This window comes from Budorcas taxicolor, chromosome 18, assembly GCF_023091745.1.
Source record: "Budorcas taxicolor isolate Tak-1 chromosome 18, Takin1.1, whole genome shotgun sequence".
Lineage (NCBI taxonomy): Eukaryota > Metazoa > Chordata > Mammalia > Artiodactyla > Bovidae > Budorcas > Budorcas taxicolor.
The window spans coordinates 36,442,039-36,468,957 of record NC_068927.1 but is presented as its reverse complement, the minus strand read 5'-3'; the positions used below and the strand labels follow the sequence as shown (position 1 = coordinate 36,468,957).

The 26,919-nt window shown below is 45.7% G+C and overlaps 1 protein-coding gene across 1 annotated transcript; it reads left to right on the top strand.

Annotated features, from left to right (window-relative positions):
- The first annotated feature begins 133 nt into the window (after positions 1-133).
- On the top strand, positions 134-26,879 carry KCTD19 (potassium channel tetramerization domain containing 19). The gene is made up of 16 exons (XM_052656572.1): positions 134-157; positions 2,290-2,586; positions 13,929-14,079; positions 15,056-15,247; positions 16,451-16,582; positions 18,403-18,613; positions 19,767-19,927; positions 21,210-21,313; positions 21,781-21,923; positions 22,122-22,205; positions 22,470-22,584; positions 22,970-23,597; positions 24,895-25,086; positions 25,258-25,412; positions 25,754-25,855; positions 26,766-26,879. Exons 1-16 carry the CDS (start codon positions 155-157, stop codon positions 26,877-26,879), a joined length of 2,784 nt encoding a protein of 927 aa, XP_052512532.1. The 5' UTR covers positions 134-154.
- The last annotated feature ends 40 nt before the right edge of the window (positions 26,880-26,919 follow it).

Sequence of the window (26,919 nt, the reverse complement as noted above, 5' to 3'; positions counted from 1 at the left end):
GTCGCTCACCTGTCGCGGCCCGCGAGACCGCCTGTCGCGCGCCAAGCCCCGCCCAGTGCCGCCAGGCCCCGCCCCGCCCCGCGCACCGCCGCGCTCCCAAGGTCCGTTATCGTCCTGGTCACGTGCCTGTCCACCCGCTTCTGGAGCCTGGACCATGGTATGGAGCCCACCCTGGCGGGGGCGCCAAAAACACTAAAACAGGGAATGGTTGCGTTGTGGTAGAGGATTAGGGCTGTGGGGTTAGGGACCTGACTCTGGGATACAGCCCCAGCTTTGAAGAGTCTGGGGGTTAGTTTTGAGGAGTCAGAAGAATCTGCCTGCTTTGTCAGTTGAAGTGTTGTAACTCTGAGGATGGAGGGTGGGACTCCAGGTCTGAAAGGTGAGGCTGTGCCTCGGACGGGGTAAAGTTCTTCAATCTCAGTGCTTGGGGAATGTTGACTTTGAGGCAAAGCGGTGGCCTGGTGGGTGAACGTAATGGCGGGTGGGGGATCTGAAGGATTGGGTTGGAGGGGAGCTCTCTAAAGCATGATGGAAAGCTCCCTGGGTCTGCGGAGTTGAGGTCCTGTCTGTAGACCATGAGGTAGTTCTAGTTCTAGAAATTGATTTGGAAGCGGGATCAACTGATTGATCTTTAGGGGTGAGGAATCAGTGTAGGGAAGAGAGATACACTCTTTGGGACAGAGCAGTGATGACTACAGGCTACCCTGTTTCCTGCAGTCAATCTGACAAGCCTTTTGTCTTTCAAGAACTACAGGCCCCTGTAGGGCCAGCTAATCACCTTTAAGGAGAATAGAAAGCAAAATCGTGTTTGCCTGCATATTCATGCTTTCTGGTCTAGGTGGAGTCCTTACTCTCAGCTTGTCGTGTTCAGCCTTAGCCATGTTAAGGGAGGCCAGAATTTAAAAGCTTAGATTAGTTTATTAGATTGGTTTTTCCACCTCTGCTTCTGAGAGTCTTATCACCATTTTACAATTTGTAATCCTTCTCTTCATGTCCCCTTTAATTCTTCTAGCCTCAAACATGACATGTGTAATTGTTTTCCTTTATATCTGAATATTTAAATCAGGCTTCTTATGAGAGAAAAGAACCTCACTCCCTTCTTCATTGCATGCATTTATTTTCTTTACCCAGATGTCAAAATTGGAGATGGCAGGTTTTTGTTGGAGAAGTGGACTTTTCCTCCCTTGAACAACCACCTTATTTTAACAATCTGCCCCACCTCCCAGCATTCTAATGCAGATTTTGAAACATTTAGAAAGTTTGAAAGAATTTTACAGTGAAACTATATAGCCACCATCTAGATTCTACAATGAACATTTCGCTGTAGTTGTTTAATCGCATATCCTCTATCCATTCCTCCATTGATTCATCTTATCTTTTGATAAATTTAAAAATAAATTAGAAATATTGGTACATTGCACCTCAATCACTTCAATGTGCCTAAGTTTTACCTAGAATTTGTTAACCTGAAACAATTAGGTTTTGTTTTTGACCAGTAAAACAGGTTTATTTGGGAACAGTAAAGAACTGCAACTTGGGACATGCAATTATGGTGAACCACATGCAAGTCTGGTAAAGTGGAAGAGAGGAAACTTCTGTAGAAGACAAGGGGAAGTTGGGAAGGGCTGTTATAAAAAAAAAAAATACAATAGGAAACTGGGAGTTTGAAGTTTAGTGACTTTTCATTGGCTGAGTTGTGGCAGTGTCTCATTGGTTGAGCTGTCCCAGGCAAGGAGAAAATCATTCATCCTCTGTTGGCCAATAATAGGGTAGGAATTTTAACATCAGCGTGTCAATTTTTGCAAAAGAAAAAAAATCAGTTGGAATTTTCATAGGGATTGTGTTTCATAGGGATCAATTTGAAGAGTATTGCTACCATAACAATATTGTCTTCTGATCCATGAACATGGAAAGATTTTCTATTTATTTAGGTATTTCAAATTATCTTTCAACAATGTTTTGAGTTTTCAGAGTACAAGTATTATACTTCTTTTGTTAAATTTATTCCTACTTTGTTCATTTTGATACTATTGTGAATGGAATTGTTTTCTTAATTTCATTTTTGTATTGTTCATTACTAGCATATAAAAATACAGTTGATTTTTTATATTGATCTATACCCTTCAACCTTCTTGAACTTATTTCTAGTAATTTCCTAGTGAATTCCTCAGGATTTTCTATTGCAAGATGACATCATCTACAAATAGAGATAATTTTACTTCTTCCTTTCCAATATTGGTGCTTTTTATTTCCTTTTATTGCATAGATCTCTTTTCATTTTCCCTTTAGGAGGAGCCTGGTACGCCTCATGAGTCAGCAGAGGATTTGTTTCATTTCAATGTCGGGGGCTGGCATTTCTCGGTTCCCAGAAGCAAACTCGCTCAGTTCCCAGACTCCCTGCTATGGAAAGAGGCTTCAGCACTGACCTCTTCAGAAAACCAGAGGTTGTTCATTGACAGAGATGGTTCCACATTCAGACATGTGCACTATTACCTCTACACCTCCAAACTCTCCTTCTCCAGCTGTGCAGAGCTGAACTTGCTCTATGAGCAAGCACTGGGTTTGCAGCTGATGCCTTTGCTGCAGGTAAGATATGCATATCTTCCAGGAGTGGTGCTCAATAATATAGGCTTTACATCGCTAAAACTTTGTGTCCTTTTATATATTGGTTGCTGAGATGATCCTCTAATGAGAAAGTGTGATGAGAGAGTTAAAATATTAAACAGTACACTGGAAATGCATGTTCTGAATAAAGGATTTCATCTTAACTCTGCCTTGTCTATACCAGCGGTCACCGCAGACCCCCGGATAGACCTTTCCATCCCCTGAGAGGGTGTTCTTAACTCTTGGAAATCCTAATTTAAGCTTAGTTTTGTTGTTGAATTTTGAAAGGTGAATACACTAGAAATTATAGGATTTACTACATGCATTGTGTCTGAGATTTAAAATCTGAAAGATGTGTCAGATAACATTACTTATCATTGTGCCTGTTAGGTACACAGTGTTCACTTACAGCAAAGCAAAAAGTCCTGCAAACTGCAGAATCTTTCCTTTGTCTTCACTTCTCTGTTTTCCAAGACTATTCTTTTCTTGGTGTAAGAGCTTTAAATACCTTTACTTTGAAACCATCATAATATCACCAGAGAACATTACCTTCTTTCCTAATTTTTCTTCCAACTACAGAAATCATTTCTATGGTTTATCTTAAGTAGTTTATTTTTTGTTTTGAACAATGACTTCTTTAACTTGGAAGAGCTAAATATTATAACCGGGAAGGACCGTTGGTCTTGCTCCATATTAATTTCACTGTCTGGACAAGGTGGTGTTTACTCTGTCTTCAGAAGCACTGACTCAACAAGCCACAGTGCAGCTCAGTGTGCTACCAACTATGCCTCCCCAACACCTCAAAGAGGAGAACTGATGTAGTCCCTGTATATCTGGGTCATATAGGATCGAGAACATTTCACAATGCATGTTTTTATGGACACTGTTTACTAAATCAGTATTTAATATTTAAAAGGTATTATATATTTGGAAATCAAAATCCATATACTCCAGTGCAAATTGTTGTATATTCTTTTTATTTGTTTTTTAAGTTCAGTTCAGTTCAGTCACTTAGTCGTGTCCGACTCTTTGCGACCCCATGAATTGAAGCACGCCAGGCCTCCCTGTCCATCACCGTCTCCCAGAGTTCACTCAGACTCACGTCCATCGAGTCCATGATGCCATCCAGCCATCTCATCCTCGGTCGTCCCCTTCTCCTCCTGCCCCCAATCCCTCCCAGCATCAGAGTCTTTTCCAATGAGTCATCTCTTCACAGGAGGTGGCCAAAGTACTGGAGGTTCAGCTTTAGCATCATTCCTTCCAAAGAAATCCCAGGGTTGATCTCCTTCAGAATGGACTGGTTGGATCTCCTTGCAGTCCAAGGGACTCTCAAGAGTCTTCTCCAACACCACGGTTCAAAAGCATCAATTCTTCGGCACTCAGCTTTCTTCACAGTCCAACTCTCACATCCATACATGACCACTGGAAAAACCATAGCCTTGACTAGACGGACCTTTGTTGGCAAAGTAATGTCTCTGCTTTTGAATATACTATCTAGGTTGGTCATAACTTTTCTTCCAAGGAGTAAGCGTCTTTTAATTTCATGGCTGCAGTCACCAAGTTACCCACCTGAAATAAAAATTTTTTCAATTATCCCAGGAACTGAACACTAGAATTGCTTATAATTGCTTCAAATTCACTTACAGGACCTGGAATGTCAAGATAGCTGCTGACTTTTTTTGGTTCCACCATATGACTTCTTCCCCAACCAGGGATCAAACCCAGGCCCTTAGCAGTGGAAATGCAGAGACCTTATACTGAACTGTCAGGGAATTCCCAAGCACCATTTAATGGGGGAAAGGAGGGAGTCATTTGTTCATTGCAGAAAATCAAAGAGATCTATGCAACTTTTTGAAGAACTATTTTAAAGAGCACAAGGCTATTACACAATTTATCAAGCCCTTTAATTCCTTTGATGTCCTTATTTCCCAAATTGAGACAAAATATATTTGGGAAGCAATTTCTAGATGGGAGGTAACAACTCAGCAGCCAATGAATTGGTCCAATTCCAAAGTTGCAAGTTGTGTGAGCAGTAGCAGTATTTGAAGAATCATATGGATCTGCCTCCCAAAACAGAGCATAAAACAAGTGCTTATGTTTCAGAAATGTTGCTCTCAAAGAAATAAACATTTAGGCCAACCCAGCTTAAGTGGTATTTATTCACTGAAGCAGAGTGTAAATACAGCTGGAGAAAAACACAGCAATCTCAAGCAAATCAATAGCCTCACACATTTCCATCACTTTCCTTACTGTTAAGCCCTGTCCACGTACTCAGGTTCTTGCCCAAATGTATAAACAGTTTGCTTGGAGAAAACGGAGTTTGCCAGTTCTTAGTCTAAAGACCCTCCTCAGGCAGCTGGCTTTAATGCATTTAGCCAGTATTTACTGAAAATTTTCTAGGTACCAGACATTATTCCTCTGGGTTTTAAGGAACACATAGGATGATCCAATAAAAATATAATGTTAACCACATTTGTGAGCCATATTTTTCTAGTAGACACATTTAAAAAAAGCAAGTGAAATTAACAGTATATTTTATTTAACTCAGTATATTTAAGTTCTCATTTCAATAGGTAATTGATATTTTCTTTTTTATAAAGTATTTATTTTTAATTCATTTATTTTTGGCTGTTCTGTGTCTTCATTGCTGCACACAGGCTTTCTCTGGTTGCAGTGAATAGGGGCTACTCTCTATCTGTGGTGCATGGTCTCCTCATTGTGGTGCCTTCTCTTGTTGTGGAGCATGGGCTCTATGAGCACAGGCTCTAGGACACTCAGGCTTCAGTAGTTGTGGGGCATGGGCTTAGTTACCCTGCTCATGTGGAATCATCCCACACCAGAGGTCGAACCTGTATCCCCTTCACTGGCAGGCAGATTCTTTAGTCATTGGATCACCAGGGAATTCCACGTAATCAGTATTTTAAAATTAATATATTTTACATTATTTTCATGTGCCAAGTCTTCAAAATCTGATGTGTTTTACACTTACAGCACATTTCAGATTCAGGCTATCACATTTCAAGTAGTCAATAGCCACATATTGGACAACACTATTCTAAATTGTTCTAACCTATTAGTGCTGCTCATTGTAGACTTCTTCAGATTTAGCCCCTAACAATAAAAACGGGACTTTGCCTCCCACTAACTAAAGTTCCCATGCTCTTAACACGTGGCATATCCTACTCAGGATTATCTATAATATAGTAAGTTTTGTTGGAAAACCATACAGGAACCAGCTAGTAGAATGAGATAGCAAGCCTCTGGAGGACAGGTGGTTGAGCTCACAGTCCTACTCTGCTCTCTACCCTTCCTCATTCCCTCACATCCCTACCCTTTATCTCTCTCATTCCTCCTTGCCATCTACCTGCCCATCCTACCTCCTTCCAGCCTATAGCTTTGGCCTTCAAAGGGCACACTCAATACCTATTATTGTCTTGATTCTAAGTGTAACATTAACATGTATTGAGCACCAATCACAGGCAAGTACTGGAGACACAGAATGAACTATATAGTCATATAAGGTCAGATAGAGGTGTGTGCTATGAAGAATAGAGCAAGGTTTCCTGTGTAATAGTGAAAGAGGAAGACATTTCTGTATTCTAGAACTTCTTGGGGTTTCAGAATGTGTTTATATGATTTTCTCTTTAAAAAATTTTTTTGGTTCACTTGTTTTTTGTTAATTTCTTGGCCACATTGTATGGCATGTGGGATCTTAGTTCCCCAACCAGAGACTGAACCCACGCTCCCTGTATTGAAAAGGCAGTCTTAACCCCTGGACCACCAGGGAAGTCTCTGATTTTCTTTTTTTCATGTGTAACGTTTATTTATTCTATCAGTCACCACCCTTATAGTACTGGAATATGTTGAAAGAATAAAACATTTATATCTAATCTGTTTTTTAATATACAGTTGTGTAGTATGTCATAAGGAGATAGCAAGTGACTGAGGTCAGCTACTCCTTTAGAAAGAGTGGTCAGGGCTGGATTTATTGAAGGCAATATTTGAGCAGAAGACTGAATGAAAAGGGGATAAGATATGGAGATGTCTAGGAAAAGCTTTGAGGCATAAGAACAACAAACACAAATGCCCTGAGGTTAGAATGGCTTGGAAGAGGCAGACTCAGTGGCCATTGTCAGGTGCAGTGAGAAACAGGGAGATACCAGGACTTCCCTGGTGGTCCAGTGGTTAAGACTCCACACTTCCACTGCAGGGGACAAAGATTCAACCCCTTGTCAGGGAACAAAGATCCAACATGCCACACTGTGGTGGTGAGGAGTAGAGAGATGTCAAAAGTAGATGAGGTCAGAGGTCAGAGGATGTTACAGATCAGATCTTGCAGAGTTGTATAGGTGACTATACAGGATCTGTTCTAAATGTTGTAGGTAGCTTTTAGAGATGTTTAAAGAAAGAAAATTATCAAATTTAAAATTTTAAAAGATCATTATAGCTTGAGTTAAACAATGGTTGTGAGGTACAATGTCAGAAACATGACCAACAAAAGAATAAGATGAATTTTGAATTTCATCAGAATTCTAAAATTGTCCTTCAAAGGACACCATCGAGAAAGTGAAAAGACAACACACAGAATGGAACAAAATATTTGCAAATCACTTGTCTGATAAGGGATACGTATTCAAAATACATAAAGAACTCTTACAACTAAACAACAGAATGACAATCAAATTTAAAATGAGCAAAGGGGATTACCCTGGCTGGTCCAGTGAAAGTCCACTGGAGATTTGAGAGTCCACCCTCCAATGCATGGGACACGGATTAGATCCCTGGTCCAGGATGATCCCACATGCCACAGAGCAAGTGGGCCCATCTGCCACAACTACTGAGCCCGAGCTCTAGAGCCCATGAACGACGACTAATGAGCCCACATGTTGCAACTACTGAAGCCTGAGTGCCTAGAGCCTATACTCTGCCAACAAGCATAAGCACCACAATGAGAAGCCCGCACATTGCAATGAAGAGTAGCCCCTGCTCACTACAACTAAAGAAAGTCTGCACTCAGCTACAAAGATCCGGTGCAGCCAAAATAAATAAATTTAAAAAGGATTTGAATAGACATTTCTCCAAAGAAGATATACAAATGGGCAATAAGCACATGAAAAGGTGCTCAATATCACTAGCCATCAAGGAAATGCAAATCAAAACCACAATTAAGTTACCACTTCATACCCACTAGGATGCCTCTCATCAAAAAGACAGTAACAGGTGTTGGCAAAGATAGGGTGAAATTAGAACCCTCATACACTGCTGATAGGAATGTAAATTTGTACAACCTCTTTGGGAAGCAGTCTGGCAGTTCCTCAAAAAGTTAAACATGGTGTTACCATATGACCCAGCAGTTCCACTCCTAGGTATATACCCAAAATAAATTAAAACCTACAGAATGTCCACACAGACACTTCTAGACAAATGTTCATAGCAGAATTATTCATAAAAGCCAAAAAGTGAAAACAACCTGTATGTTCATCAGTTGATGAACAGACAAACAAAATGGTATATTTATACAATGAAATGTTATTTGTCAATAAAAGGAATGAAGTACTGATACCTGTAACAATGAAAATGAACTTTGAAGTGTTATGCAAAGTGAAAGAATCAGACGCAAAGGACCGTATATTGTATGATTCCATTTATATAAAATGTGCAGAATAGGCAAAGTTACAGGGACAGAAAGTAGATCAGTGGTTGCCTAAGGCCAAGGTACAGGGTGAGAAGGATATAGTGAGCAAAAATGGGCAACGGACTCTTAAATGAGCATAGGGTTTCTTTTTATTATGTTAAAATAGATTGTGATGATGGCTGCACAATTCTGTGAATATGCTAAATATTACTGAATTGTATAATTTAGGTGAGTAAATTTTTTCATTTATATATATAATATGAAATTTATTCACATTACATCTCCTGCATTGGCAGGCAGATTCTTTATGACTAACACCACCTGGGAAGCCCATATAATATGAAATTTATTCACATTAGAAATAATATGAAACATTTCAATAGAGCTATAAAAAATCATTAACTTCTGGCTTAACATTAGGAGTCAACAAACTACGTCATGGACCAAATTCAGCCCATTACCTTTTTTGTACAAGTTATGAACTAAGAATTGTTTTTATATTTTTAGATGGTTGAAATAAATCAAAAGAAATATATTTGTGACACATAAAAATTATATGAAAGTCAAATTTCAGGGTTCTGAGGTGCGGGCTCAGAGGGAAAAATCAGGAGTTTGGATTTGAATGTATTAAGTTTGACAGGCAAGAAAACGGTGCTCGTTAAAAATCTGGATGATGATGGGGGCAGGCAGCCAGATGTATAGATCTGGAATTCAGGGAAGCGGTCAGGTCTAGAGACATAAATTTGAAGTCCTCAAGGTTGGTATGTAAATCCTCAAGCCTGGATGGTTAGGAATGTCGTATCTTGTTCACAGGGGGAGCAAAACTAGTCATTACAAGTCTGTACATTAATGCCACAGTGCTTCCTAGATTTTTCTGTGTAATTCGGGAAGTCCCCTTTGTGTAAATGTAAGCTGCTCCAAGCCTCACACATACTGTCAGCTTGGTTGGGAGTCACAGCTGCTACTGCAAAGTGCGAAATTTTTCTTCAGGATAACTCACAAGTCTTCATGGTTCATGGCAGACTGTTGATTCCCTTTTTCTTGCCTGCCTAAAGTCCACCAAGGACTTAGTATGTTGACAGTACATGCTAATTGTATTTCCTTTTTCATGCCTTCTAAGGACTTGTAAGTTTAGAAACTTGAATTGTTCCACCTGTGAGTGTTCTGCCACCGGCAAGCAAACCAAATAGGCCTGCAACCCTTGTGCTCAAGGGGGCCAGAGAGTTTTTATGTTGATCACACTTTTAAGAAAAAAAGACCACTGACAAGTCTCACATTTCCAATTTCTTATGAGACAGATTTCCACTGTGATCTTGTAAAGGAAGGTTTCATAAACAGCAGATACTTACCCCAACAGTGTACCTCATCTGTAGATGTGGGTAAGTGGACAACTCAAGTATAAATGCTTCAACATGGCATCAGGGCTCCTCACAGGACAGCCCATCTGCTTGTCCTGGCTCACGTCCCAACACATAGATAAACCTACATGCATGCATAGACACACATGCATGCAGACATGCTCACACTCAAACACACACATACACACACGCCCACCTCTTAATGTCCAGTCATGTCACTGATCACCCTAAATGCTTCATCTCAACATTTTTTCACTTGCTGTTCCCACTTTCTAGAACATTTCCCCTTCAAGAATTAGCCGAAATGAGGCCCACAGAAAGACTAGCCTGATATTTCCGGGTAGTTTGCCTCTGCTCGGGCTTCCCTGGAGGCTCAGAGGGTAAAGCGTCTGCCTGCAACGCGGGAGACCTGGGTTCGATCCCTGGGTTGGGAAGATCCCCTGGAGAAGGAAATGGCAACCCACTCCAGTATTCTTGCCTGGAAAATCCCATGGATGGAGAAGCCTGGTGGACTATATACTCCATGGGGTAGCAAAGAGTCCGACACGACCAAGCGACTTCACTTCACTTGCCTCTGCTCTCAGATCAGTGCTAATTCTGTTGGGAGCATGTATTCATATGTCTTCCTCCCTCACTAGCTTGTATTCTTTTCATGTTTACATTCCCAGCATCACAGTACTGGGCCCATAGAGGGGTGTAATAAATATGTGCTGACCGAACACTGAATGATGTATCCAAGATAATGAGTGACGGCTGAATCTATTTCAGGGTGGGGGACTGGAGCTAGCAGTGGAGGGGCAGGTTAGAGATGCTGATAGGTGTGTCTTATTTGGCTTGTTAGGCTGATAGCATCTATTCTGCGTATCCTTTTGTTCAACCGATCTTGCTCCTCTGAGCTTCCAAGTGGTGCTGGCCCTTCTTGTCTTTACAAAGCACTTGGAGATTTGCAAGCTCCCCCAGGCTCTCTTACCATCATATTCCTTCCAACAGCCCACATCAGAGCATAAGCACTGAGCACTGCTGCTGTTTTGGAAAAGCTCGGTTAAGTCCCAGGGCTCTGCCAGTAGGACATTTGTCAGCCATCTTTTGGCAACTGTGCATACACACACTCGCCCCCATGCCATCAGTCTTGTGTTACTTCTGATTGACACGTTTTCACTATAATCTGAGCCAAAAGCAACATTAATTACCTTGTGCTAGCAGTTAGCCATTTGAATTTGGGTCTGTATTTCCCCAAAGAAATCCTCCCTCTAATTTCTAGGTCATAACATATGAAGAGTAAAAGTATTAGGAGTAGTATTCAGGCAGACAAAAGGGGAATTAAAGTCCATGGAAGACCAGCCACATTCTGGCAACTTTAGTCAGCAAAGCCAAGGGGCAGCTGAAAGCATAAGCTCTCTGAAATGCTCTTCACTCATTCATTCATTCATTCCACAAAAATATATTGAGATCCCACAAACGCTACTGTGGTTGCTGTAAATGCAGCAGAGAACAAAACAGACAGGGTCCTCATGGTCTTGAAGGTTGTATATATTCGGGGAGACTGGCAGACAGTAAATAAACAAGTAGGTGTTATTGAGAATAATAAAGCAGAGTAAAGGGATTAGGGGTTCCATGGATTCTTAGAGCAGCCAAATGGCTTCCCATGAGTGGAAGGCCTTATATTTCTAGAAATCAGAGGAAGGATTGTCTGAGAGAGTTTAGGAAAAAACCTAGTTGAGGCTCCTGGGTCTAATGCATGCAGCATGTTCTTGACTGGCAAGAATTGCAATCCTTATAGATTTACTTGTTTGGGTTTTTTTTTTTTTTCTTCCCTGTTTTAGATTTGTCAAACACCTCTTGGAGGAAACGATACTGCTCACACTTTACATTAGTGGAAGTAGCAGGAAATGGAGACAATTTATAAAAATTTCATTTTTATAAATTAGACCATTCCTTCAACTAGCACACCTCTCAAGCTAATTGAACTCTCACTTCTGACCTGCCTCAAAGGACACACCTGGGTACCAAACAGCACCTCCAAATAGGGGATTTAGGTCCATCCTCAAACAGATTGTTCTCCTGGGTGGCATTTCCCTCCCCCAAGATGTCCCCTCCCCAGAGGTCAATTTAGAATTGTTCAAGAGTGCCACTGTTCCTTCCACTGAGACAGAATCTCAGGATTTAAATCTGCTGCTGCTGCTAAGTCACTTCAGTCGTGTCCGACTCTGCAACCCCAGAGACGGCAGCCCACCAGGCTCCCCCGTCCCTGGGATTCTCCAGGCAAGAACACTGGAATGGGTTGCCATTTCCTTCTCCAGTGCATGAAAGTGAAAAGTAAAAGTAAAGTTGCTCAGTCGCGTCCGACTCTTAGCGACCCCATGGACTGCAGCCCACCATGCTCCTCCGCCCATGGGATTTTCCAGGCAAGAGTACTGGAGTGGGTTGCCATTGCCTTCTCCTATTTAAATCTGCAGATGAACTAAATGGCCAGTTCAGGTTCTTGTGATCTGGTTAGATTAGAATAGGCTTCGAATGATAGGATGTCTCTTGCAAGCTCTCACTAGTTTCACTCCCTTTTCATACTACTTCACCCAATTTTGTTGTTGTTGTGCTGGGTCTCAGCTACAGCAGGCAACCATTTCTCAAATGAATGAATGACAGACTCTCGTCTGCTGTTTCACATATGCACTTTTCTCTTCCATTGTTCATTGCCTCCAGGAAAGCGCTCCCCATGACCCCACCATTATCCAGTCCTTCCACAAATCCACCAGCCACTCAAAGTTGGGAAGATTCCCCACTGTGGTCCCCCTCCTTTTGCAGGTCTTAAGCAGTTATGGGGGTGCAGTTTATAGCCATAGCCACCAGAGGGCTCTTCTCAAAGCTCAGGATTCCTTGGGCAGCTTTTGGAGAGCACCTGTAACGTCAAGGCTGTATATTGTCACCCTGCTTATTTAACTTATATGCAGAGTACATCATGAGAAACGCTGGGCTGGAAGAAACACAAGCTGGAATCAAGATTGCCGGGAGAAATATCAGTAACCTCAGATATGCAGATGACACCACCCTTATGGCCAGAAAGTGAAGAGGAACTAAAAAGCCTCTTGATAAAAGTGAAAGTGGAGAGTGAAAAAGTTGGCTTAAAGCTCAACATTTAGAAAACGAAGATCATGGCATCTGGTCCCATCACTTCATGGGAAATAGATGGGGAAACAGTGGAAACAGTGTCAGACTTTATTTTGGGGGGCTCCAAAATCACTGCAGATGGTGACTGCAGTCATGAAATTAAAAGACGCTTACTCCTTGAAAGGAAAGTTATGACCAGCCTAGATAGCATATTCAAAAGGAGAGACATTACTTTGCCGACAAAGGTCCGTCTAGTCAAGGCTATGGTTTTTCCAGTGGTCATGTATGGATGTGAAAGTTGGACTGTGAAGAAAGCTGAGTGCCGAAGAATTGATGCTTTTGAACTGTGGTGTTGGAGAAGACTCTTGAGAGTCCCTTGGACTACAAGGAGATCCAACCAATCCATTCTAAAGGAGATCAGTCCTGGGTGTTCTTTGGAAGGACTGATGCTAAAGCTGAAACTCCAATACTTTGGCCACCTCATGTGAAGAGTTGACTCATTGGAAAAGACTCTATTCTGGGAGGGATTGGGGTCAGGAGGAGAAGGGGATGACAGAGGATGAGATGGCTGGATGGCATCACGGACTTGATGGACGTGAGTTTGAGTGAACTCCGGGAGTGGGCGATGGACAGGGAGGCCTGGTGTGCTGCGATTCATGGGGTCACAAAGAGTCGGACGCGACTTAGCGACTGAACTGAGCTGTGTAGTAAGCAGGTTCTTTAATTAGTTTCACACTGAATCTGAGGTGTTCTGTCCATTATGAGGCTCTTAGAGAATAAAACAGCCACTCCAGTGTTCTTGCCTGGAGAATCCCAGGGGCGGGGGAGCCTGGTGGGCTGCCGTCTGTGGAGTTGCACAGAGTTGGACATGACTGAAGCGACTTAGCAGCAGCAGCAGCGGAGAATAAAACTGGTCATGTGGTGCCTTTAGAGGACTACTTTTTAATTATTAACTATAAATTACTCTTAAAGTTGTATAAGATAATATTTATCACTCAAAATTATAAAGCAGAAAAAACTGCCTCAAAATCATAAAGGAAATATTCATCAATATTTTGAATAACAGCATATCATCTTATAGACTTAAATTTTTACCTGAATTGAGTGAGGGATTCAATTTATTTCAAAACACTTTAGCAAATCCTAGTATTTTTATTTTACCCCAGGATTGGTAGATATTTACTTGGTTTAAAATTTTCAAAGCAATAACCTTCTTTATCTAACAGACTCTAGATAATCTGAAGGAAGGGAAACACCATCTACGTGTGAGGCCTGCAGACATACCTGTTGCCGAGAGAGCATCTCTGAACTACTGGCGAACATGGAAGTGTATCAGCAAACCCTCAGAATTTCCTATAAAAAGCCCAGCCTTCACAGGTATCACCACAGGCTGACCTTTTCTGAAGCCCAGATTGGCTTTCCATTTGCTCATTCTTACAGAAGTGGAGAGTGCCCTGATTTCTGAACTAGTTCTAAATGATTTCTCTACCTTTCTGGCATCTCCTTTGATTTTGTACCTGCCACGTGCCCTCTGCATGGCTGCTAACCCACTGGAACCAAGCATCCTTCTCCATGTTCATTCCTCTGCATACTGGTTTCATCTGGACAAGGCTAGGCTGCCCTCCACCCTGTCCTAGTGGTCAGGGAACTCTACCATCAAGTCACCTCTAACCACCACACAAGGGATGTCTCCAAATGATCACTGCTTGGTGGGTGTCTTGTAGTATAGACTGACCTATTTGAGACACAAGAATAGACATTCATGATTACTGATGGGTTTACAGCTTTGGGGAGAGGTAAAAGGATCTATTTTATCTGTAGGTCATTTATCTGTAGTTGGTTTGACCAATTAGAAAGAAACAAATGAGTAACCAGTATGAATTTTTCAAAATTATTTTTCTATTTTATTACTTAAAAAAACTAAACTTCTCACCATAGCCCACCCCAGGCCCTTTCTTACTATCCTAACTTCATTTTGGCCATTTCCCTCCCCCATGCCTTCCTAAGCTCTGGTCACCTTGGCTCCCTTTCATTCCGTGAATCCTGCAAGTAATGTCTCCCCAACTGGAAACCAGTATGAATTTAATGACTTTAAGTATATGAGCCAAAATTTCACATGTCCCACTGCCCTTCACTGTACGATAGATAGATTTCTCTTGCCCTGTTCCCCACCACACCCTTGCCAAACCTAGGGTTACACTGAAAGGAGTGAGAAGGAGGAGGCATCTGGCAGGGGCCATCTCTGGGATGGTCTCTCCAGCTTCCTCTGGGCCTCCTGGGTCAGTGAGCACCCCACCTCTGAAAGCCCTGACCTCTGGAAGTTGGTGATGCCCTTCTGCACATTTTCCTCCAGGCCTACATGATAAGGCGCCTTTGGGACTCATGGATACACCATTGTTAGACACAGAAGAGGAAGTGCACTACTGCTTCCTGCCCCTAGACCTGGTGGCCAAGCATCCAAGCCTGGTAACTGAAGACAACCTGCTGTGGCTGGCTGAGACCATGGCCCTGATCGAGTGCGAGTGCAGCGAGTTCCGCTTCATTGGTGATTGTTTTATCATGGGGAGGGGAGGTGTGTAGGGCCCATCCACCCCTCCTGACCCCACACCCCTTGGAGGCCCAGCTTGGGCCTTAGGGCCTCAAGACCTTCCCCGAGCAGAGCTGGTGGAAGCATGACAGAGCCTTCTTGGAGGCAGATGGATTCCCAACCTTAGGCTGCCACTAGCCTCAGGGCTATTTTATTCCCTGTTCATTTTGGAAGGGCCTGGGTGTAAAGGGGCACTGGAAACCACCTGTAGTGCTATCAGGGGCCACAAGAGTTGATGTGAAGGGCAAGACCCTGAGCAGAACTCCAAACTACTCTTATTTCTCTGCTTTTATGTATCCATCTAGGCTGTAGACCTCAGTTTCTCTTGCCATAAAATGAGGAAATAGAGTTGTTTCAAAGGATAATCCCCTCCTGCTCTCATCTGCACTAAACTCAGGATAAAAGGGAAGAAGAGGGGATGTTGAAGGGTTCCCAAAAATCATTGCAGAATTGTCTGCTTGAGCTAGTGGCCTAAAGAGGGATAAAATTTTCAACCCTGGACAGAAGAGAGCCTCTGTTCTGCATTGCCCAGGACAGGCTCTGGTGAGGTGTGAACTGAACTGACTCTAAGATGCTGCTGCTGCCTAGACGAACAGGGAAGGAAACACCCAAATAGTACTGGGGCCCAAATGCCTGGAACCCCAGCCTTTCCTGTTCATAGTCACCTGGGAAGTTGTCTATAATATGTTTCTGAACCTCGAAGTTGATTCACACAGGACAGTAGCGCTGGCTCCATCTCTGCCTCCCACACTGCATCCAGGCAGGGGCAAACTGCACGCGCCACCTGCCAGCCCAGGCCCTTCCTCTCTAAGCGACAAGACAGCTCCCTCTTTTGGAATGACCTGCTCTTGGGTCAAGACTCAGAGGGTAAGTCTCAGGGCCAGTGTGCTCACCAGGACAGCCTGCCTGGCTTGGGAGCCCGAGGCCAGGCCATGGGAAGCCACACCCATGGACTCAAACACAGGAAAATAAAGTAATTTGGGATCTTTCACCTTGAAAACCACAGACTGAAAGCTAATCTAACCAGGTATGTTCAGAAATTGTTTCAGAACAAGGAGAGCCTAGGATAAGCTGCAGCATCAAAAACCTCCGAAAACCTGGACCTACAATTAGATCAGAAATAAACTCCTTAACCCATTTTGTTTCCCTTTGCTTTTCAAGTGAATTTTCTCCGCTCACAGAAGATTTTGCTACCAGATAATTTCTCCAACATAGATGTGCTTGAAGCAGAAGTGGAAATTCTGGAAATCCCTGAGCTCAGTGAAGCTGTGAGGTTGTACCGAATGAACATGGGTATGTCCCCAGGGGAAACGTGCCCTCCTCTTGACATCCTAGGGCAGTCTGGGCTTTGACCAGAAAAGCCAAAAGCAAACATCTTCCCTCCCACCAACCACTTTGGTTGGTGGTGACAGAAGCAGGTGTTTTGACTGACTTAGAATCTGAGAAGAGAAATTTCAGCCTGAAACCTGGCATGCCCTCTGTCTGCTCAGTCTTCCCACTGAAATGTAGGTAGCTCAGCCCAGACTGGCTGGAGAGGGAGGCTGGGCCTGAGGGCAGGTTTCCCAAGGTCAGGGGAGGTCTGCCCTCCTTTTGGACAAGTCAAGCAATTGGGAACTTACAACTAACCCCCACCTGCCACTCCCGTCCTTCTTCTTCCAGGCACAGCTGGAGGGCATGGGAAATTCTTGGGCGAATTCCCCATAGTACTTCCGTTATCCCACCCACCCCCAAATTCCCTTGTCCTTCCTACTTCGAACCCCTGGCTGCTGTGCCTGTTTCTGCCTGCTCCTGCTACTTCCTGACCCTGGTCCAGTCCAGGCCTTCAGGCTCCCAGTCCAATCTCATGCTAATTTGTTCCTCACATTTTTTTATTAGCCTTTCACCATCTCATTTCGAAACCCTGCATGTCTATGGAAGCTACTGTATATATTGCAAGAGTCAACTACCTTTGCATGGCCTCAGCGGGCATTCTGAGAATGCATAGAACTCTTACACATGTGAAGTTTGGCCTGCATGTTGCCAGATATTTATTCTGTGGGAATCAGATCTTCCCTGCTTTGAGGCCCAGTTCTTCCAGATTTCTCCCCAGGCGATTGGAGTCCTATTCTATTTGGGGGTAGTAGAATCCTGCTGCAGGTTTCAGGAGCCTCTTAGGATCTTCCAATCCACTTCAGAGGGTGTGAGTTCAAACCTCTCCCCCAGGTCTTCTGTTCCTCAGAGAACAGAAGTCAGAGAGCTGAGCAGAGCAGGGCCTGCTGCTCAGGAGTTATGTGAAGATAGAAGGGAGGCATGCTGCTGGACGGGCTCTGTAAGCCATCAGCAGCCCCCCAAACACAAACCCTGTTTTTTTGCCTTTCATAAAGCACCATAAGTAAGGGAAACAGCCCTGGTAGTCTTGAAAATAGAGTTACCCTCAAACCCCTTCTCTGGCCTACCTAGCTTTGCTGTTTGGGGCAAGGTACTTAGTAACTAACTACGCTCTCAGGACATAGTTTCCTCATCTGTGATAGGAGAATACCACTCCCCTGCAGGGTTGGAGACAACCCACAAAAATTACCCAGCAGCTTGCCTTTGGCCCACGGGTGCCACTGGGCCAGGCTCATATAGACTGAGCATTATGGCCACTGCAGGAGAACAGTGAGCCAGGAACACGAACACCCAACCCACAAGTAACACTAGACAGTGCGTCTCGGGAAAATTCTGCCCAGGCGTGTTAGGGACTGTGAGTCTGGGAAGCCTGTAATGATATCAGGTTCTCTGCTATAGTTGTCGTTCTTTACCCATGGATAATTAGAGCAGAGCTTAGAACTAAGGGAAATTCCTGCTGAGACTGGGCCCGATGGCTGTTCTGAAATTCAAGTGTTAGTGATACAGCAAAGTAATCCATCTCCCACACCCACCTTACCTCCCAGTGGATAGTTTTGACCTCAAGCAGACTGAATATAAAAACTATACTGATGTTCAGCAGATTCAGATGTGGCTGTGCAAGGAAATAAGCTCCCACTAAGCCTCTTCAGTACAGATTTAAGACAACAGTTGGAAGCAAGACCCAAAGCTTCCAATACTGTTTTGACCATGAGCACCCTAGGAGTCACCCTTTCTCTCTGGCACAGGTGGCTGTTCCCGGACCTCCTGTCCTCCTCCAAGCCCTGGGAAGGGGGGCCGTTCAGCAGGCCTAGAGTCCGTGAAGCCACTGTACATGATGGCCCTGGGTCTGCTTGTCAAGTACCCAGACTCTGCACTGGGACAGCTCCGCATCGAGAGCACACTGGACGGGAGTAGACTGTACATCACCGGGAACGGGGTCCTCTTCCAGCATGTTAAGTAAGGCCCTCCTTAGAGAATGCTTTGTCCCACTCAGGCTGAGCTTTACCTTTCTCTAGGCTCAGCCTGGGGCCCTGTCCATGAGTCAGAGGAAATACAGGACAAACCCATCATTTTAGCCACTCCCACCATCTGCATCAGCACCACCAAATCTGGGCCTCAGAGGAGAGGCCTGGTGTCAAGGTGTACGGTTCCTAAGGTTCAAAGGTCTCAAACTGTTTCATATTTTCATCCTCTGCAATCCATCTTGGTTCTAGCCCTGTGCTAGGTCCAAGGTGGCCAGGCCACAGCCGCAACACTCAGGGTGCTGGATATTCCCCCTGCCATATTCCCCCTCCTACAAAAGTCCTCCCCAAGGACACACAGAAAGTCCAGAACCAGGGGTAAGCACCCTGTGCCCCCTTCAAGAGCAAGGCAAAATAGGCTTCTTGAAGGAAGTGATACCTGGCCTATGCCCTGGGGAATTGTTCCTACTAGTGCTGGGCATGGATTCTAATCCTGTTTTATAGAAGGGCAAACAGGTTCTGAATAGAACTCTCTTAGGCTCACAAAATACACTGGTACCAAAACTAAAGATAGAAGTGGCTTTTCCTGAGCACCTGCGGAGAGGGTCAGCCAACCTCAAACACTATCTTATCCCAAGGGTGGGGCCTTTGTGACCCACCCCCATCCATCTCTCCCAGAGATGTCCCACCCCTGAGGTCACAGGGCACAGAGGGCAAAGAAAAGTGCCTTTAGAGGCAGTGGGGTTGATATTCAGGTCCCTAGCTTCTTTCCTAGGCATACAAGGTATCAGTTATCTCCCAAACCATGACAGGCTGCCACACAGTGATTGAGATGTCTTGGGGCAGAAATAGAGTGGCTAGGCCCTGGCTGGATTCTGGAACCCAAGACAGGGCCTGGAGGCTTGCAACTAGTCTATTTAGAGGGCTTTGCTGAAACAGGTCAAGCTCAGCCCCAAAAGGATGAGTCTACGTGTCCAAATTTACCCACTATGAGACATCAACAGAAACCAGTTAAGGAAATGATGTTAGTAGCCACAGGTTTGAGTCAGTGTTTAGGGCAAGACCTTCTAGATATGGAAAGTTGACAGGCTGGACTCCCTTGGGGTGCAGTGCTGGATCACTCTGTGACAGGTCTTTCCTCTCGGCAGGAACTGGCTGGGGACTTGCCGTCTGCCCCTGACTGAGACCGTTTCTGAGGTGTACGAGCTCTGTGCCTTCCTGGACAAGAGGGACATCACCTACGAGCCAATGAAAGTGGCTCTCAAGACTCATCTGGAGCCAAGGACTCTGACATCCATGGATGTGCTCAGTAAATAAAGAAGCTTCTCAGTTTGGATGCAGCATCAGAGGAGGGTCTAGGGGATAGGAGAGGAAAGATAAAGCTGGCAAGAGCCAGGAACTATAGATGGAACAGGAAAGGAAAGCCAGACTAACATTTGTGGGTTTTGCCTAAAAGGAAACTTTCATGTTAGGTGACCCCCTCCCCACACCAAGCCCACAAGTAGCCTCAAGTATTACAGGCTGAGCAGCGCAGACGGGCCCAGTGGGGGCTGCATGGGTCCCCAAGGGCAGGCCCGCTCTGGCCCTGGGAGCTGACACTGTGCCCCTTGGGTCTTCACAGCCATCCAGAGAAGAATGGTCCCTGGGTTCATTTAACAGAGGACACGGAGGCTCAGGGAGGGAACCTGCTCATATTATGAGATTGTGGTCAAGCTGGGATTAAAATCTGAGTCTAAAGCCAATGTTGTTTCACCAGCTGCATATAAGTGTTTACTAACAGAAAGTTTTATATCAACTTATGCTATATTACTATCATTCAGAAACAATGTTTATTGGAGCACCTACCATAAACCAGGACATCAGATAACACTAGGAGTATAGAAGAGAGCAAAACAGACCCAGTCTCTTATTTTCACAGGGTTCACAGTCTAATGATATACCTCTTGGTTATATCGTCAATTTATATACCCTTCATTCATGACAGTTCACTAGAAACTGATTCTCAAATACCAGAACAAAGCCTAAGTCTAGTCATCCCCAGGAAAATGATCATGAATTCACCTTCCCGGAATAAGCCTATTCTCAAGGCTTGGTCTCTGTAATCATTTGATGAGAGGCTGGGTGTGTGATATCTGCCAAACCATAAGCACAAACATACAGAGGGACTCCTAGCTCCAGTCTGAGTGGCCATGTGGAAAATTACACACCCAGGACACACCCAGCCAGAAACTGAAGAGCTTAGCAATGTAGGCAGAAAGGAACATTAGTCAAGCTTTCTTGGGAGAGGTGGGCTAGGGGTAGAACAGTGGTGCCCTTGGGGTTGGTGGCCCTCCACCAACTCAGAATCACCAGCTGACCCTCCAAGCTACTGTTCTAAACCCATATCACCACCCAGGAAACTCTATGGTAAGCCACAGGGAAGGCCTGAGGAGCAGAGAGGGCTGGTGTTAGGGATTTCTGCTTCTCAGAGTAGGCAACAAAATATGACTGATAAAGATACTGAGTCTTAACATGTGATACCTTATTGACCAAATGCCCTACCTAATGTCCTTCCAGCCATGTGACATGTTCACTCTCATTGGTTTCCTTAGATGAGGAGTGGACGGCAGAAATCACTGTGTATTCCTCCCAACAGATTATCAAAGTTTATGTTGGAAGCCACTGGTATGCAACCACCCTGCAGACCCTGCTGAAGGTACTGCTGGCCTGAGGCTGCCCTCCTCTCCTTGCAGCTTCTGTGGCTGAGATCCTCTGGAACCAGCTTCCAGCACCTGCTTAGATCAAGGATTTTTCCCCCTACTCCTAGGTCTTACTGCATGAGCAGCAGGCTGGGAAAGCCTTCAGGAGTCTGGGTAGGGAGGGGCCTGGACCAAGGCAGGATGTAGGGTGAGGTCCCTGATGCCTCAAGAGAGTGGTTGAGGAGCCAGCAATACTTCAAGCAGAGATGACATGCTTCTCTCTGGATTCTCTGCTCCTCATGTGTCTCCTTGTGGCCAATAAGACAGGGAGATAGAAATCCCAAAGCCTCTGCTCTGGAATGGGTGGGAAAACGAAGACTGCCCTTCTCCTTAATGAGGACATAGCCCTTTAACTAACAGACTAACAGACTAACTAACTAACTAACTAACAGACTAACAGAGTCTGATGTCCAACCCTTTGCAGTATCCAGAACTGTTGTCCAACCCTCAGAGAGTGTACTGGATAACATACGGACAAACCCTGCTGATCCACGGGGATGGCCAAATGTTCCGACACATTCTCAACTTCCTGAGGCTTGGAAAACTATTTTTACCATCTGAATTTAAGTGAGTGCAGGAAGGAAATCATATGATGAAACTCCCATCCCTCTGCAAGGAGGAAATTTGAGTTTGCAGCCTTGACGGAGGAGATTATGTTATTTCCAACATGTGAACTGCTGTTCGGAGCAGCCGCTCTGGAGTCCAACAACCCCAGCCACATTCCCACTCCAGATGCCCAGTGTGACTGCTTCTTGTCATTCACAGGGAATGGCCCCTCCTCTGCCAGGAGGTGGAGGAATACCACATCCCATCTCTCTCAGAAGCACTTGTCCAGTGTGAGGCATACAAGTAAGGAAACCACTCCCTTGATACCATGATCTAAAGTTTGAACCTTTATATGCCTCTTAGGAATCCTGTCCTAAGTCCTACCTCCCAGTAGGACCTGTTCTCCTTAGGGTTAAGGGGGTGGGGCAGGCTCAGGACTGGGAAGGGACCTAAGCAAAACTCTTTAAGGCCCCTCCTCCCTGAGTGAACTCTCAGCCAAAGGGCACACCTGGTCAATGGACTAGTGGAAGCTTCTGCTCACTAACCAAACCCTCTTGGGATCTGCAGGTCATGGATCCAGGAGAAAGAATCTGAAAGTGAAGAAGCTTTTCCCATCAGAAGGCTGCACGTGGTAACAGAAGGGCCAGGGTCACTGGTGGAGTTCAGCAGAGACACCAAAGAAGTAAGTTCCAGCCTCCTCTGGTTTGGTGGTGTCCTGAAAGGGCACCAGCACAGGGCTCAAGGGGCAGATCCCACTAATGGGGAGCATGGCAAAATGAAAGAGACAGGCCTACATGGCTCTAGCACAGTGACTGGTTTCTGAACACAAGTAAGTGCTGGCCCCATGAGGCCTAGCATGCTGATATGCCCTTTTGGTGTTTGAGAGGCCTGTGGGCTGGTTACCAACCCCACTCCAACTGAGCAGATCTCAAATGTTAGACCCACGTGGGGGATGACATTGTTCTGGGTAAGCAAGTGAAATCTTAAGAGACCCAGCTTATCAGATCTTGGGTAAGGCTTCAGTGTGGAAGTACAACATGCCCAGAGCTGCTGTGCCCTCTCCCCAGACCACGGCTTGCATACCAATGGAGTTCCAAGACTGCAATGACCGAACTCTGTGGAACAAGGCCAAGGGGACCCTGGCCAGGTCCAGCCAGATAGAGGAGGCCGAACAGTACTCCCAGACAATCCAGATGTCCTTGTGCCAAGGTGCCAAGAGGGCAGGTAATCCCAGCACATACTCACACTGTCCTGGCCTATGTGCCAACCCTAGACACTGGGGGGACCACCCTGAGAGTCCTCCCAAGAAGAAGTGTACCACTGTCAACCTCACACAGAAATCTGAAACCAAAGACCCTCCTGTCACCCCCATGCAAAAACTTATCTCCCTGGTAAGGGAGTGGGACATGGTCAACTGCAAACAGTGGGAATTCCAGCCACTGTCAGCCCCCCGGAGCAGCTCCTTGGAGGAAGCCACCCTGCAGCACTCCTCAGGAAGTGAGGCTGTTTCCCAGCCCAGCACCTCAGCTTCCCGGAAAGGCCATTCCACAGCCTCAGAGAAGGACCCCGGCCCACAGGCAGGGGCTGGAGCCGGAACCAAAGACAAGGGGCCAGAGCCAAACTTTAATCCATACTTCCCCATGAAAAGAGCTGTCACCCTGAAGGACTGGGGCAAGCAGAGGTCAAAGGAGAGAGGTGAGTCCTGTCCCATCCTTGACCTAAGTCCCATTTACAACAGAGAAGGCAAACCTTGGCCAAGACCACAGAGTGAGTTAGTGATTAAAGGAGACTAGAACTGCATTCACTACTGCCAAGCAAAAGACCCAGAAACGACAGGCACACTGGCATGGCCTGGGGGCTTGAGAAGCCACATGAGGCATATGAAAGGAAGGACCTATGAAGCAATAGGGCACAAAGAGGGTTCAGGGCTGAGGAGTCAACGGAGGAAAGGAGAATTGTGGAAACCTAAATCATGGGTCTAGCAGCTGGAAACCAGTCTTCATAAAGTAATGAAAGATAAGGCTGAAGACATTAGGAATCAGGACAGGTCTTGTGGGTCAAGTTCAGAACCTGGTACTTTGTTCCAGTTCTAAGTGGAGCAGCCAGCCACTGAAGCATTCTATACACGGGAGCAAGCACAATCAGGTATGCATTTAGAAAGTTTGTTCCAGGGGCAGAGGAAATGCAGTAGCAGAAGGTAAGTGTTGGAAGTGCCAAGACCATCCTAGGTGAAACAGGTTAGGCAGTTGGAGGAAATAGGAAAGGATTGGGCCAAGGAGGGGACAGGTTTCTGATTTGGGTGACTGCAAGGGGGTGGACAGTTACTGAGGTGGGAAGGAGAGGAATAGGACTTGGGGAAGAGGACACAGTGTGTATCAAGTACTGATGGGCGTCCAAGGGGAGAAGTCCAGGAGACAGGAGGGTATATGGGGACCAGGCTGAACAGAGAGGAATGTGTGCAGTGGAGAAGTGAGGAGCAGCCCAGAGAAGTGGGCTGAGAACTGCTATTATGGACTGTTTCCTCTGCTCTCTCAAAGCCCTTCCTATAGTATTCTGTCATTTTCTCTTTCAATGGCTTGTGTCATGCTTGGAGGGGTCTTCCTGGGCCCTGCCTGTGAGCCCCTAGTTGGTTTGTCAAACATGTTCTTCAGAGTAGACATGCATCAGCAAACCCCCCCCACCCCCCACAAAAGCTCATCTCATAATTTTACAAAGATTTCCAGTCTCCATCAGCTCTATTTACTAGTAGCCTAGTTCAACATGATTTGGAAAGTTCCTTGGAGTTCTGAAATTGAGGATGTGGCTTGCAGTGATTCCAGGGCAATGAAGAGAGGAGAGTTAGAACATGGCCCTGCCAGCCAAGGCTCCCGCTTCTGAGAAGCTGGAGGCGAGGGCTGGTGACTGACTGCCCTGGTCTGTTGCTAGAGGTCTCCTCCCTGCTTGGGCTCTGATGGAGCTTAAGGAGAGACCTCTCCCCACGTTGTTTTCACAGAAAGTCCTGCCCCTGAGCTGACCCTGCCTGAGGCCAGTGAGGGGGACAACACAGGGGTCATCCTCAAGGTGACCCACCCCCCCGTGGTGGGCAGTGATGGCTCGTGCATGTTCTTTGAGGACAGCATCATCTACACCACGCACATGGACCACCTCAGGCGCACGCCGCCCCCAGCCAGCCCCCAGCCCCGAGGTGAGGCTCTGGAGCTGGGCCTGGCCCTGCCCATGGGCAGATGCCTGAGTCCCCAGCCAGGTACTTCAGGGATAGGGTCTCCTTGGAAGCCCTGCACTTCTCCCCCTAACCAAGGCTGGCTCTGAGACCCTTGCCATGGCAGATGTGGCACACCCCCTCTCTCCTCCACAGAGGCGACTTTCCTGAGTTTCTCTCTGTCCTGGGAAGAGATGTTTTACGCACAGAAATGTCACTGCTTCCTGACTGACGTCATTCTGGATTCCATCCGGCAAAATGACCCCAAAGCCATCACAGCCAAGGTGGTCTCCCTGGTCAACCGGCTGTGGGTACGTGTGATTGGCCCCAGGCCCTGTTCCTTCTCCACTGTCCCCTCGCTTCCACAATAATAGTGCAAGACAAGAGGGAGCAGCCAAGACAAGGGGGAGCAGCTAGGGGGAGAGATCAGGGGCAGAAGGGTGGCAAGAAGGGTAGGGACTGGGAGACAGGGCGGCAGCATCTGGGCCGAGCCATGGCCAAGAGGCAGTTTGAAGTTTTGGTACCCCTTGACCTCTGCGGCTTCTGCAGGCCCAGAGAAGCCCCTGCTCCGCATCCCACTCTAAGGGGCTGGGAGCAAATGTGTGTCAGGCTGTGGCCTCCAGCCCTGCCTGACTGTGGGCTCTTCTGGCAGACCCTGCACATAAGCCCCAAGCAGTTTGTGGTGGATTTGCTGGCCATCACTGGATTCAAGGATGACCGGCACACCCAGGAACGCCTATACAGCTGGGTTGAGGTGAGGACCACCTGTACCCCACGGGAAATGGCGACCCTCTGGATGCCTCGGATGGACACTGTCTTGCTGTGTGACGGCCAAGCCAGTGCTGCCCAGAAGGCGAAGACAGGGAACTAGAACTCTAGTCGCTGGTCCCAGGGAGGGAGGAACAGTGGCTGAAATTAACCTGTCCAGAGTGGGCAAAAAGCAGCGTTTGGGTCACCACTTTTTGTAGTTTTCTCCAATGTTTACCAAATTAGCCTTCATCACTAACAACCCTGACCAGGGATGCACATCATATGAGCTCGTTTTGAGGTGTTGAAATCAGAGAAACTATTGGCAGTCACATGCTTTCAGTGAGTTATAGATACCAACATCACCTACTCAGCCATGATGTCAATACTTTTGTATTATACATTCCTTTTCTACTTAAGCTGCTATAAAGCAGTTTTTGCAAAAAAAATTCTTCAATAAGGGCAAAGGAATAACTCAGGTTTTTGTTTTTTGAGTCCTTGAAATAATTTTAGGATTCAAATTTTTATTTGAACGTTGGCGGTGAAAAAGATTTGGCTAATTTTTCATTAATCTGGTATTTCTGTAATCAAGTACATTATTATAACACCTTTCACCATAAACATAATAGTGCCAAGTCACTAGCCTCTGCCTAGTCTGTTGACTGGAAATGAAGTCAGCATCTGCGACTAGGAAGTAGAAAACCAGTGACAGGAAACATGCACTTTAGATCCTCTATTCATTTCATTCTGTGCCCTGGCAGCCACTCTGAGCCCCAGGTCTGTGAGATGCCTTTAGGCAGAACGGAGGTCAACAGCACCAGCTGGCCTTGCCCCCAATCCTGCCCCCACCCAGATAGCAGGACCTCACAAAGCTAGAATAGCAGCCAGCTAGGAATAAGACCAGCCTTTCCTTCCAGCTCACGTTGCCTTTCGCCAGGAAATACGGCCGCTGTGTGGACCTGCTCATCCAGAGGGGCCTGTCAAAGTTTGTCTCTTACTCTGTCCTGAGCAAGTACTTACAAGATGGCTAAGGTGCCCAGCCATGCTTGGGGAGATACGCTGCCCCCACAT

What these genes read in the sequence shown, in the direction of transcription:
- KCTD19 (XM_052656572.1), top strand. An exon ending in AGCTGATGCCTTTGCTGCAG is followed by an intron (nt 2,587 to 13,928) that starts GTAAGATATGCA and finishes TTTATCTAACAG; the next exon opens with ACTCTAGATAATCTGAAGGA. An exon ending in GCCTATACAGCTGGGTTGAG is followed by an intron (nt 25,856 to 26,765) that starts GTGAGGACCACC and finishes CTTTCCTTCCAG; the next exon opens with CTCACGTTGCCTTTCGCCAG.